General features: G+C 30.1%; 1 protein-coding gene and 1 pseudogene across 2 annotated transcripts; one reads left to right on the top strand and one right to left on the bottom strand.

Moving 5' to 3' along the window:
- The first annotated feature begins 916 nt into the window (after positions 1-916).
- On the top strand, positions 917-6,595 carry LOC127087230 (zinc transporter ZTP29-like; annotated as a pseudogene).
- Positions 6,596-10,764: 4,169 nt separating this feature from the next.
- On the bottom strand, positions 10,765-13,603 carry LOC127087229 (zinc finger protein WIP2). Of its 2 annotated transcripts, XM_051028094.1 has the most exons (3): positions 12,979-13,603; positions 12,713-12,882; positions 10,765-11,383 (listed from the first exon to the last, which is right to left on the bottom strand). In XM_051028094.1, exons 1-3 carry the CDS (start codon positions 13,223-13,225, stop codon positions 10,958-10,960), a joined length of 843 nt encoding a protein of 280 aa, XP_050884051.1. In that variant the 5' UTR covers positions 13,226-13,603; the 3' UTR covers positions 10,765-10,957. The 2 variants fall into 2 exon arrangements, with proteins under 2 accessions (XP_050884051.1, XP_050884050.1); XM_051028093.1 differs by having other exon boundaries at positions 12,713-13,598.
- Between the last annotated feature and the right edge of the window lie 831 nt (positions 13,604-14,434).

Here is a 14,434-nt window from a genome sequence, read left to right as displayed (position 1 = left end):
GATAATTAATTTAGTATATATATATATATATATATATATATATATATATATATATATATATATATATATATATATATATATATATATATATATATATATATAAATAATGTCAGCATATTCATCTCAAATTAAGTTGATGATATAGGTAAATGTTTTTCTTTACTACACTGATATCATAATCCCCCATTCATTGCATCAAAAGATAATCTAAAAAAGCAAAGTTTATATGATAATAAAATCCCTCGCTTTGACTCCACGCTGTTCTTTCTTATAATATATTATTATAAATTAAAAACAATAAAGGTGAAATGCACTATTCATCTTGTCTCAGCAGCACTATCCATGCATTTTTACAATAACATACTAACTAAGATTAACAAGTCTATCTCCTTGTTTTTTATTTGTTGGTATTCATTTTGTCTCATTCGAAATGCATTATCTTGAAATTGGTTTATTGTTTTTTATAGAAGATGTAGGAATATTTTTTGGCCCGATTATTTATTTGTTTTTTTATTGTATAAGAGTGAGCATTTTTAATTCTAAAAAATCTATTGCTTATAAAAAAACAATAACATAGTAATAGTAATAATTGAGTTGTGTAATTCACTTATTTTATTTAAATAATTCACTTTTTAAAATAAACAACAAAAATTAATCAATTTTTCAAACTAATTCATTTTTGAATATAATATTTTTTAACATAAAAAAACGTTAATTTAATTGACGATCGTATACGTTTTATATATTATACACCGTCGTTAATTGGATTGAGACTTCATTATACTTTCTCAATTAAAATGACAGTGTTGAATTTTTTTTATTTAAAAATAAATTATTTTGAGGAATCGATGATTATACAAAAAGAAAAAAATCATACAATAAAAATAATTGGCTATTATTTAGCCAAATTATTGGAAATTGGTGATTATATTTCTACTTGAATGAATATGAGAAAATAAATAAATAAATATAGCTGCGTTTTCTTTGTCGAGTACTCCTACTAGTTAGTAGGTGTTGCTATACTATTAATCGTCTCTCTCTGGTTGTGGAGATTAAAATTACTAGCAAGAATAACAATTTTCTCTAATTTAATTCATTTCCGTCTAGGTTTTTTTTATCCCAATTCTGAACCCAATCCTTCAGAATTGACGCCATGGATTCTCAAGTCTTGGTAGCTCTTGTTCTTTCACTTGTTGGCGGTCTCAGCACTTCCATAGGTATATACTACTTCATTTCACTTCCATCATATCGCGCATATGCATTTTACTACTTCCATTTTCTGTTTGGTTGACTTATTTCAGCTTATCGATTATTTAAACACTTGTAGAGGTGTTTGATTGAGTTTATCAAAACAACTTATGACTTATTTTCATTAGCTTTTTAGGAAAACAACTTATAGCTTATGTATTTGAACATTTTAATTTTATTTTATCTTTTGTTATAGAAATAGCTTATACATTTATATGAAAAATGAGTTTAATTAAATTGTTTATCCAAATAGAGCCTGTGTGCTATTTGCATCATCAATCCCTGTAGTGTCCCCAAACAATGAGTTTTAAGTTGTAACAAGTGACGACGAGCCAAGAGGATCCGAATTTCTTTATAATAGATTCTATCTACTAAAAATAATGGTGGATGTAAGAATCACAGGGTTTATTTAAAAAGATAATAAAACAAGACAGAGTAAAAATGTGGAACATTTCTTTTACACTCATCATGGAGTGGAACCAGAGTGAATTTAATCGAAGGATATGCCGGTACTCAATCCTGGATAGCGGTGCAGAGCGGCTGATCCTAAATATGGGATAGCGGGATGGCCACTATTTGATCATTTTTTGGACAAATTACACGAGTAATAATTATAAACATGTGAGTTGCAGAGAGAGAGGTGAGGGAAGAACTTGTGATTTTTCTTTGCAACGGCTGAAGTGCTGAAACGTTGATGAAGGAAAATTAGGGTGGAGTCTCATATCAAATTTGATTGAAAAAACCATAGTTACCCTTAAAAGGTTTTAAATTTAAGGGGTAATATCAGTTTTTCATAAGGAAAAAGATAGCGGGATAGAAACCACTCCGGGCCAGGAATCACTCCGTCCCCGCTACCAGCTATTTACCCTATAGCGTCTGCTAGTGTTTTGCACCGCCACAGCAGCTGGCCTCTGCTCTGCTACACTATTGCGGCATATCATTGCTATTGGCCGCTATTGACTACTGTCACCTTAGCCTATTGTTGTTTTAATTGTTTGTTCACTTGTACCCGTTCTTGCTCGTGGTAAGACATCAATATCTTTGCTTGCTTGCCAACATCTTAAGATTTAAGAGCTTATCATTATTTTCTTATTTGATTTGTTTTCATTGGGTTTTTGTGTTTGTAATTGGAATATATGTTGTCGGTGTGAAACAGGTGCGCTTTTTGTAATTATCAATCCAGCTCCAAATTTGAAGATGCTTGGGCTATTACAGGTGGTTTTTCTTTTTTAATGATAAAAAATCAGTGTGTGTTGGTTCATTTAGAATCTGTGTCCCTCTTTTTTGTCAAATGTGATTAAGTGGTATTCGATTTGGTTACTCTCTTGTCTATAGTCTGTTTTCTAAAACTATTTCTTTCCATGAAGGGTTTTGCTGCTGGTTTGATGCTGAGCATATCATTCTTTGATCTGGCTCATAATGCTATAAACTCACTCGGCTTCTTGAAAGGCAACCTTTGGGTAAGCTGTGTACTTGAGCAATCATAAAGTTATGTAACAACAACATAGGTTTTAAAACATGTTCTCCCATGTTAGTTCTGACCAAAATCTTCTATCTTTTCATTTGTGTAGTTTTTTGCTGGTGTTATATTCTTTGCCATTATAGCCAATTTTATCCCGGAGCCGACACTTGTCCCCCTTCAGATGTGAAGACTAAAAAGGTTTTAATGAATTCTTTTTTACCAATAACTGTTACCAATGTGTAATTGCATTTGCAATGTGGCATTTTAGCAGCTATGTTATAAACTACATTAAATACTACATAAATATAAATTTTTGATAGATATGATGACATTCTTGAAATTAGAAAAAAGGGGATGAAGGAGGCAAGGATATTTTGAAAAAGCATCGCCAGCAAGTTTTATTCAGTGGAATTGTTACAGCTGTAGGTAGGACTGTCTGGGTACTTTTAAACCTGACATTTTCCTTTCAAATTAGTTCTTGTTGGAAAATATATTATAAGATTATTAGGGGAATATGGAAATCAATTTTCTTTTGGCTGTTCAAGCAATATTGAAGGGCTAAAGTTTCCACGCCAATTAAAGACTCGAGCATAATTAAGAACTTAAATTATTATTTTCTATATTTCCTTTTGTTCACTTGTCTTTTAGTTTTATTTATATAGTTTTCGTTTTGTTCATTTCACAGGCATAAGTTTACATAATTTTCCAGAAGGAATGGCAGTCTTCCTTGGATCCATGAAGGTATCCAAGAACCTATCGATGTCATATGGATGTTCGAATTTTATCATTAAAGGATTGCTTAGCTTACATACTGATATCTCTTTTAATGCAACTTCAATTTGATGTTTCTGACATGCTTTTGTCAATAGGGCCTTCGTGTTGGAGTCAACTTAGCATTGGCCATTGCTCTTCATAATATCCCGGAGGTATAAATTATCTCGTTGTAAAACCTGTTTTACTCTAGATACAATGGTTATGTTTTAGTCCTATTAATAATAGAGGAAAACCACTAGTCCTTGACTGTTTCTTTCTCCTACATTTTATCGTTCCATATTCTGGGTTTCACATAAAAACACATTTTTTTCTCTACCCACATTATTCTTGGAAAAACACATCCTTTTAAGAGGCTATATTGGTCGCATTGTAATTTCAATATTCTTCTGCTTTCTAGGGTGTTGCTGTTGCACTTCCTGTTTATTTTGCGACACAAAGGTAATAACTTTTAAAATCTCGTGTCGGGTCAAGATTTTGTAACACTACAATTGAAAAGCGACTTATACAGCTATTGAAGTGTTATGTTTAATTGCTGCGCTGGCTGAAATATGCACATGAAAACATAAATAGTTAGCTTAACAATGATGTATGTGAGATGAACAGGCTGATTGTGGAAAACATATTTTCAGTTGCTCTTAGAAGGTGAAACTGGAGTTGTCATCTAAATAGATTGTGTTGTGAAGGCTGGCAATGTATATGATTGATTGCCATTTTTTTAAAAAAATTATTTATTCGTAGTGCCGTTGCCATGGGGATGCTGGCTTGGTTGGTCTGTGTTGGTTGGTGGCTGTTATGTGTAACAAAACCTTTTCATCTATGGCCATAATGCTACTGTTTCACTGTGAAGGCCATTTTTGTTTTGTTTTACTTCAACGCGAAAGTAATATTAGCATAAAACAGAAAAGAAACTTGAGCTTGTATTTAAATTTGAATGCTGGTACACTTACAAATAAAATACTTGCTTAAGAAAATTTTCCTAATAGGATGCAATGATGGGTGTATTTGCAAACAATGACATACTTGATGTCATTGTTTTGTAAAATTATAACTCTTGAACTTATTATTTATTTTAAATCTTTGGTTTTGTTGCTATGTTAAATGAAGTTATGTTAATTAATATGGATTTGAATTATATATGTTTTAATTTCTTTGGTTGTGGATGGGTCTTAGTAAATGGCAGGCATTCAAATTGGCTACACTTTCTGGTTTTGCCGAGCCCTTGGGTGTTATAATTGTAGGTATGTCATCTGCTTTATGTTGCTTTGCACCACATCCATATTTCCTTAACGTCAGTGGAGGTATTTGTGCCTATTTCACAATTCTTCCCATTGAATCTCCCTTCATCTACTTCATTGTAGGATTTTATGCTTCAAGTTTGATGGTTCATCATTTTTATGACACTTGGGGCTTATTAGATATGTGTGAGTTACTAAGTTAAACTTAATTTGATGATTTATTTTCCCCTGTAGCCTATCTATTCCCTAGCAGCTTAAATCCTGAGATTCTTGAAGGTCTACTAGGTTCAGGTTTGTAATGATACAACTTCTTGACATCACAATGGAGTTTTCAGCATTTATATTTGTATGAATATCGTTTCTATGTTGATTACAGTTGGTGGAGTTATGGCTTTTCTGACCCTTCATGAAATGCTGCCATTGGCTTTTGATTATGCTGGACAGAAGCAATCTGTCAAGGCTGTATTTTTTGGGATGGCTTTCATGTCTGCAAGGTAGTAATCTCATCTCTAATAAAAATTTATTTCACTATATAATGATATTGTTTGCTTCTTTTAGGGAGAAAATATTCAATGCGTCTTAGTGTATTAAACTGAGTAAATTATCGTGTATGTCAGCACTATTAAGAGTCCCACATCGGATAATATATGACTTGAGGAAACATAAGTTTTATTAATAATGAATATTGCATGCCACAAAGTGAGGAAACATAAGTTTTACTATGGAGATAGAAAGTGTTGTTGAGAATCCCATATTAGATGAGATATGATAAAAAAATAGTAGTTTATAAGTGAGAGTCTTTCCTCACCATATAAACCCATTTTTGTTGAGGTTGAGTTAAATCCAATCCAAATTCTAAGATGATATTATAGTTTATCCGTGATCCACGGGTCACCCACTATAGGGTCATTCGGGTCACACACTAGATGTCCAATCCTATATGTGTGGATGGTGTGTTGAAAGTCCTACTTTGGATGAGAAATGACATGAAAACTAGTAGTAGTTTATAAGTGAGGGGCATTTCTCACTGTACAAACCGGTCATGTAGATATTGAGTTAGGGTCCATTCAAAATCTAATACCCAGATTTATTTGTTTCTTGAGCCTGAAAACCAGCAGAATTCTTCAAGATTTTGCCAAAATTCAAAGGTAGGGTCTACTAAATTATCCAAGAGTTTATAATAATGTGATCTTATTATTTCAAAAGAATTGCGACTCTAATATTTCCCTTTCAAAAAATGCCTGTATTCCCAGTTTGGGTACATACAAAGTCAACATTATTTGTGAGAATGCAAAATAGGCAACCTTATGACTAGGAGTCTAGCCCTTAGTTGCGACCTCCTTGTTGTCAATTGGATTTCCTAAAAAACGGAGATGAAATTTCGCATTAGAATTTCAGCTGTAAAAGGTGTGGAATTTTTTAGGAAAATGGATGATATCTTTCTGTTACTTTTTTTTTGTTTGCAAGTTCTTCCCTAATTAATGTTGCTGGATGTGCAGCCTGTATTTTCTAAGTATCAGCTTACCAGAGGAGATAAGCTTGTAGATGGAACAGCCTGTTTTCTTTTCTTAGTTCATGAGCTTTGCAGTATCATCATGTCTTCCGATTCTATCGTCAATTGCTGCAAAATTCATTCTGCAGGAGTCTCACAAATTATTCGATGACAATAACTTACCGCCATCCGTAAAATGGATGATAGCAGGTGATGTATCAATAGAGGGATATACTCCACCTATGGTAGTGGTTACCCCTAAAAATGTACAAAGAGAATTACAGAATATGAATGTGCTGTGCTATCTTCAGTTTTTTAGCCCACCACCAATCTTGTATCATGTACTATCATCAAATCAAGGTCAAACCTTGAATTGCACAGTTAGTGATATCTGTTATGTTTATTTATTTCTATCAAAGGGTATAAGAAACAGTCATAAGCATTAAATGTAGGTAACTACATCCGGCGGTGGAGAGGTCAAACCTTGAAAATATCAGTGTGCTTCAAGCATTCTTCCTTTACTACTGGTATTCAATTGGTAGTCCCCAACTTTATTCGATTTGATTGCGTTCTCGGGCGGGTTCTGTGCTTATATGACTGCTTTGGTAAAATAAGTTAGGTCCTTAGTTCTGCATATGGTTTGAATTGGAGTAAACGCCCAACATGATCCCTCATTTTTATAGGGTGTATCAATTTGGTACTCCAATTTTATACTCCTCCTATGGACCTTATTATAAGCGAAAATTTATTTTTTAGATTCATTCAATAATTACATCAATCATTTTATGAATCTAGAAAATGAAATTCCTCGAATAATAAGGACCAGAAGGAGTAACATGTTAGTCCCTCACTTAACACATGTAAGAGGAGAATATGAACCCCCAGCATGTTATGCTTTTCTGTGCCAGTAGTGTTATGCTAAAGGGAGCTAGGCATCAAACCTTATTCCTTCTTATCACTTTGCTTATCAACTCTTCACCCGATCAAACCTTATTACTTTACTTCTCCACAATTCTCTTTTTTTTAAGTGTTTGAACGAGATGAGATGATATAATACAAAGTGGAAACAATGTTAAAACTGAAAACATAATTTTCTTGTCCATGTGATCCTATCTGATCCAAGTTTCTCAAATTGCGTTTGAGTTTGTTTATTAAATAAAAAGTTTGCTCTTTTTGTTTATATTAAAAGCATAATAAATAAATAAATAAAAGCCAAAAATGCCAGATAGATGAAGGGAAGATCAGGTTCAAATGGAAGATATAATGTGGAATAAAAGATTCACATGTGAACAGAAACAAAATCTATACCTCTACGTTATGTCTCTAAGTATTAATCATAAACAACAACCAACTTTTAAGAATTTTGTCCGAACCCATATAAAGTACAAACCGCCAAACAAGGTCCGTTTGTGCCTCTTGACAAAAATTGTACCTATGTGGTAGTACCCTTTTATGTTTTGCAAAAGATTTTTTAGTCTAAAAGTTTGATTTATCTAAATATATAGTCTTTTTAAAAATCTAAACCTAATATTTTTATTAAACCAGTTAAGCTGAACCAAATTTTTAGTAAATTCGTAGTCTGATTTATTTCCACCCTACTTGAGACTTATATAACCAAGTATATACGAGTTTGATAGTTTGTTTATTCATGCTAATTATTTGGTGTGATTTAAGGTCTGAAAATGACATAAATTTTTGAGAAAGAATTTTGCTATTCGTGTATTTGTCCTGTTAGTATTTAATCTAATTTACAAGGATCCTGAATATGTGGCAGATTTTTGCACAATGGTTGAGTATCCCTATATAGTCCCATAGTCAATTTTACCCTTATATAATTTGCATTGAATATACATGCATGTGGCTTCATGATCAGAGTTGATAAAGGGACAAAATAGTCCCACATGGACAGAAAATGGAAGCATAACGCATATTTCTCTAGGTTTTAATTTCATGTTTCCCTTTATTTATCTCTTTCTAATAATGGTACCAATTACTTAATAGTTATCTTTCATTTAATAAAATAAATTAGAAATAGGAGATGCACAGTGTTAAATAATTTTATGGTATCAACCAATGATTATCCTCTATTCTAGTAAATCTCACTGATATTTTTAAGTTAGTGGTATAATAATTAAATGATGAATTTGTATTCAATAATAGTGTAAAATTATTTTTTACCCCATCACTGCTCTATCTTTAATCTCTAAATAAAAATACGAATATTTTTCAATATTGGGGTTTAGGTTCATTGAACTGATGTATATAAAATGACAAAACAAGTCTAGTTCGTCGGATATGTCTATTTTATCCTCACTTTTTATGGGATGAGTCAAGATTTTAGACCCATAATTTTTAATGCGTGTGTTCCATCCCATTTTTTTAATAATTTTTCTGGGCATAGATTATCATAAATTTTAGCAATTTTTAAAGTTTTAGAGCCCGCAGTGCCTACAAGTCTATCCCGATCCATCATCATTTTTTTGTCGGAGTCAAGGTTTTAGATCAGTACTCTCAATTATGTATGTCCCGTCCTATCTTATTTTTTTTCTTCAAACTTTTATAGAAAAGATCTAAACCGGACGGATATGCTTGTTTACCAACCCTAATCTGATTATATATAAAATTTAATTAAATTAATAAATCTAAATAAAAAGATTTACTTATATTATCTTGGATATTATTTATAAGAAAAATTTATATTTTAAATTTATTAAATAATTAGTATATCTAAAGAACAAATACATCGATTATTTAATAAATTTAAAAAATAATTTCCTTTTATAAATAGAATTAGAATGAGTAATAGTTAGGGAGTTAATTTATTGTTGGTAGCATATTTTGAAATGGAAAAGAAAAAGAGAAAGAAAAAAGTGGTTAAGAAGTAGAGTAGGAACAAGGTTGAATCACATCCAGTGTTAAAAGTGAAGGTGACAGATATATGGTGGTGTGAATGAGGGAGGATATTATGACAGATTGACGTTACACTGTAATCCATATGATAACAAGAAAAGAATATGTCATTATTATTAGTTATCGTTTTCAACAACACTGTGTAATGTTAAATCTGAAAATAAATACACTAGAGTACATAGATAGAAACCCTGGTAACAGTAATAGAAGAAGGTGACAGAAAAAGATGAAAAATGGAGTATAGGAGACACAGAACGTGGAGTCCCGTTTCTTTTGCTTGGGATTGATGACACAACACAAGAGTGAGTGACTCCATTCAACAATTCATATAATAATAATAATAATAATAATAATAATAATAATCTCTGATATGACATTTCAAACAAGTTTTCATTTTATTTCTATACATCTTATAAACTTGCCATTAATATCCAATGGGTACCTTTTAATAATTATTTTGATAGTATTTGATATGTCCATCATGGTGGACATAACAAAAGAGAAAGATCATCATCATAAAGCTGATCATGAATCATCATGACAGGGTTTCAAAAGCCTTTTATCCAACAAAACTTCATTTTATTTTTATACTACGAGTACTATTCATTTTTCACTTGTTATTGTAATTGTAACTTTGGTAACTTTTGAAACTTGTTAGTACTAGTACCAAATTATTACAAGAGATATTAATTTAAATGCACGTGAGTTTTATGGAATTGGAATTAAGTATAAGTACAATTTTACTACCACTACTGTGTACCTTAATTAATAGAAACATCATTTTTTTTATAGTCTTTTTTGTTACTTCATATCATTGCACCCTACCTAGCTAGAAGGGTAAGAAAATTTTTGTCTTTCCATTTTTAACCATGAAAGTGAATGAGATAGGTTGAGGCTAGAACTACCATTGCATGAATATCATAACCTTCTTTAAGAAAAATGACACATTAGATTCTCTCATTACTACTTATTTCTCTCTTTCTCTCTTTACTCTTTCTTGATTGTATATATATTTTTAAAATAGAGATGATAAAATACTAGAAAAAAAAAAGTAATGATCAACACTAACAAAATGAGATGTTAATTCATTCATAAAGGAAATACTAACTATTTATTTAGCAAGCATCTTAATAAAATATTTATAACATAAATATTTATTTATAAATTACTTATTTATAAAGTATTTATTTATTTTAATCATATTATTAAGGAAAAGACTCAAACTTGAGATCTTAATTGAAGTAGTAGAATTTATTAACTCCTTGAACCCAATATATATAAACAACTTAATGAAATTAACTAAAAATAATTTAATTATGAATATACGGTATAAAAAATTAAAATTATTTATATTAATATATAAATATAAATAAATGATATTATCAGGAATTTCAAAAATACCATGCATCAGCTGTTTGCACTCATCTATAATAAAAAAAATTGTGATTAATTGATATAGTAATTATACATTCTAATTTATAGTTACTCTCACACATGTGTTATTTGATGAGCTCAAATAAATTGTAAATTCACTATTTCATGCTTAGTAGAGTACAATCAAGTTAATTAGAGGTTTATATTTATATTTTATTTTTTTACAAAAGTTTGCATTTATGCCATCTAAGAATACTTAAGAGTTGAGAGAGAAAAAGACCAAATATAAAACTTGGCACAACATTATAAATGCAAATTCAAAGACAAAAGGAAATTAATAAAAAGAAGACAAAAACAAATTATAGTCCTATAGTAGTCATAGTCAACAATATAATTAGTGCAAAAGATATGAATCCTCTCCATCCACACCTGTCTTGTCTTTATACCAAAAAACATCAAAAACTATGACTGAAAAGATTCATTTTCTTGCTCAATTTCAGAGCCATCTTGATCATCAATTCCATAAGCTTTATGTCCATTCCCAAATGCCTTTATATGATCTTTAAGTGATCTTTTGTGTTTAAAATCTGACCCACAACAACAATACCAAAGCTTACCACAGTTTTTCTCATGAGTTCTCCAATCACCTCTCACTGCAAATGCTTTGCAGCACTTTCTACACATGAAGGGTTTTATTCCATGCTTTCTCTTGTAATGTGTTTGAAGTGTTCTGAAATCTTTTAGTGGTTTTGCTCTTGGATGATCAATGTTGTTCTTGCACCCTGATGCACAACAATAACATGGGAGTCTTAACATGGCTGTTGGTTGTGTTCCTCTTAGAGATTCTGGTCCTTTTCTATATTGTGATCCATGTCCCCACATATGCATCTGAATTTTTTTGGAAACATCACATATTAGCAGAAAATGTTGAATAACCGACGAAATTAAAGACGAAAAAATAAATTTGGCCTCAAATTTTGATATCAATTAGTGCATGTTTGAATTGACGACGAGATTGAGATTGACATAATCATTGATTCTGTCAATCTCAATCTCACCGCCAATTCAAATATAAATTAAAGTTTTGGTTTACAAAAGCTTCTCAAGAGATGAAGAATCGAATCATAAATTTTCTATATTAAACTATTATGTTTAACTCAGAACTAATTTACCAGTTAGAGATTTATAAAAATTCGTCATCGAACCCTAAATTTCCTATATTAAACTTCTTCTGGATATAACTGAATTAATCTATAGACGAGACGAAAAGACATAAATATACGTAGATTTAATCATTTCAATTTTTCATTATTGATTAGAATTTTTAGTAGTGAAATGAAAAAGGGAAATATGGAAGAAGGAATGAAAGCAACACTCACTAACTTACACAAATAAATTTTTGGTAGTATCTATAAGGTCCAAAAACATGCAATGTATGAAGTGACATTTACCTAGTCTTATATCATATTGCATGTAATTTTCTTATCATGTCTAACATATAATCTTCAAGTCTTGTCCTTTTCAACGTGTTTCAATTATTTCTTAGTCCCTATGGTGTATAGGATTAAAGAAAAAAGTGATAATATATGTAGGACACCCTAATATAAAGAAGTTATTCAAAGAACCCAACAACAGAATATTGTACAGCTATTTATGTTTTTTTTTTATAAATATAAATATGAAAATGAAACATTAAATTCATTCCATGCGTGATGTACTCATGTTTGAAAATTAATTCATCCTGTCTCATTTTATGCCTTCCCGTGATGATGTTAACATTCACACTGTTCTTTAAATTAAAATTAACATTATATATATGTTTATAAACTAATATTAATAAGCCCTAGCTATCAATTTTCTTTCTTATACAAAAAAAATAATACTAATTTTGAATATACTTGAAAAATTAAAGTGATACTATACAAAAAAAAGATTAAGCCACAGAATGTATAAAAATGAACCTTATCTTTTTTCAGAATTTTTTCTCAAAAGTAATTAAGATCTAGGAAAGTAAAGGGGTATGAGAAAAAAGAGAAAAGAAAAAACATCTTTTTTCTGATCATTCATAGTGCCACCATATCTTGAATTCATGTCATAATAATGTTTTCATAAAATAAATAAAATTTTATATTAATTAATTATAATGTTTTCAGTAATATTTTACCTTGATTTTCAAGAGTATATATGAATTAAAAAGATTGAAATTAAATATTATACCTGCATGTTGTTGTATCTGTTGAAGGTTTTGAAACAAAGAGGACATGAAAACTGTGTAGGACCAATAAGAATCTGAGCAGGGGTAGGGATCCAATACTGACCCCTATTAATTTTACTCGGTGGACACTCAGAAGCAACAGTAACAACTTTTTCATCATCATCTTCTTTCTCTGAAACCAAATCAGATGAAGTTATAGTTGGAAGCCCTAGATGTAAAGCAACAGTAACAGCATCATGAACATCGTCTAGAGAATTGGATGATATACTTAGTTGTTCTTTCTCTTTCATGTTCATCATTTCCATGGAACTTAAGGAGGATTCTAGAAGAAGATCTTCATGTTTTGTAGGGTTTAGGTTAAGTAAAGGAAGAGCTTCTCTAGGTGGTGGAGATGGAGATGAAAAAGATATGTTGTTTTGATGGTGGTAACTAGATGGAAAATTATAGAATGGAGGGTTATTTAGGTCAAAATAATAACCATTGAAGTTGTTGGAGAAGTAGGGTTGAGAATTCATGATGATGAGAGGTGAGAAAGGAAAGATATATGATATTATGATATTATGATATGATGATGGAGGAAAAGGGTTAGGTTATTATAGAGTAAGGAAAAAAAAGTGGAGAGAGAAAGAAGAGAGAGAAAGTGTAGAAATCCAATGTTGGTAAAGCTAACTTAATAAAGTAAAAAAAAAAAGGGACAAGAAATCACTTGTGAAGTGTGACTTAACAATGGAGGAAGAAAAACTTGTATGGGGAAAAGTCATTGAATTGATTTGGTCTAATAGAGAAGGAGATAGATGATGAGATGAGATTATATTGGGACTTGAAGGAAGGTTTGTATGAACAGTGTGGAAAAAAGGGAGTAATTAAAAAAATGAATTTGGTCACAATTGTGTGTACCTACCCATTATGGTTGGAAATAAGAGAAAAACACAAAATCTTGTAATTGGAGTTGAAATTTTGAAGACTATTTGTTCCCTTAAAACTATACTATCACATTCCCTTTCACACGAGGGGTTGAATTTCATAAACTAGCTATGCTTCTAGCCCCATCAGTGTGTAGAGACAATGCATTTATAAAATTATTACTATATATTTAACTCTTCTTTAAGGTTTTTTATACACATTAAAAAAATATAATATAGTTATAAAAAATATAATTTTATAGTATTAAATTAATTTTATTGATGCATTTAAAGTAGTGTAAAAATTAGTAATTGTTAAAAAGTGAAAATGATAATTATTTTAAAATAAATTTTATTTTTTAAAACGACAGACATTTTATTTAAAATATAAGGAGTAATATTTTTTTTTTATAAATAAAATTACTTTATGAATAATTGAATTAGGTTTTGTCTAAATCAAGTTTTACATGGTATGCAAAATTATGGCAATAAATATATATAATCACTTCGATCTATGGTCTAATTAAGGGTTACATTTGAGTTACACAACTTATGTGTTAAAGCATTGTTACTATAAACCAAATCAATCACTTGATAAATTTTATGAGGTAATTTAAATCAGTTTAATTGATTTAATTTATTCTGATCAAAACTAAATCAAAATATTTTAATTAAATTAAAATTTATCTTATATTAACAATTTATTTTTTTATTTTATTTTATCCTACATTAATATTTTATTTTATTATATTTTAATAATTTATCTTTAACAAAATATTTGATTCATGTATCTTTTTAGTCATTCTGTACTCTCTTTTTTCA

This window comes from Lathyrus oleraceus, chromosome 5 (genome assembly GCF_024323335.1).
Source record: "Lathyrus oleraceus cultivar Zhongwan6 chromosome 5, CAAS_Psat_ZW6_1.0, whole genome shotgun sequence".
In the NCBI taxonomy this organism is placed as follows: domain Eukaryota; kingdom Viridiplantae; phylum Streptophyta; class Magnoliopsida; order Fabales; family Fabaceae; genus Lathyrus; species Lathyrus oleraceus.
This window is presented reverse-complemented; position numbering and strand designations above follow the sequence as displayed.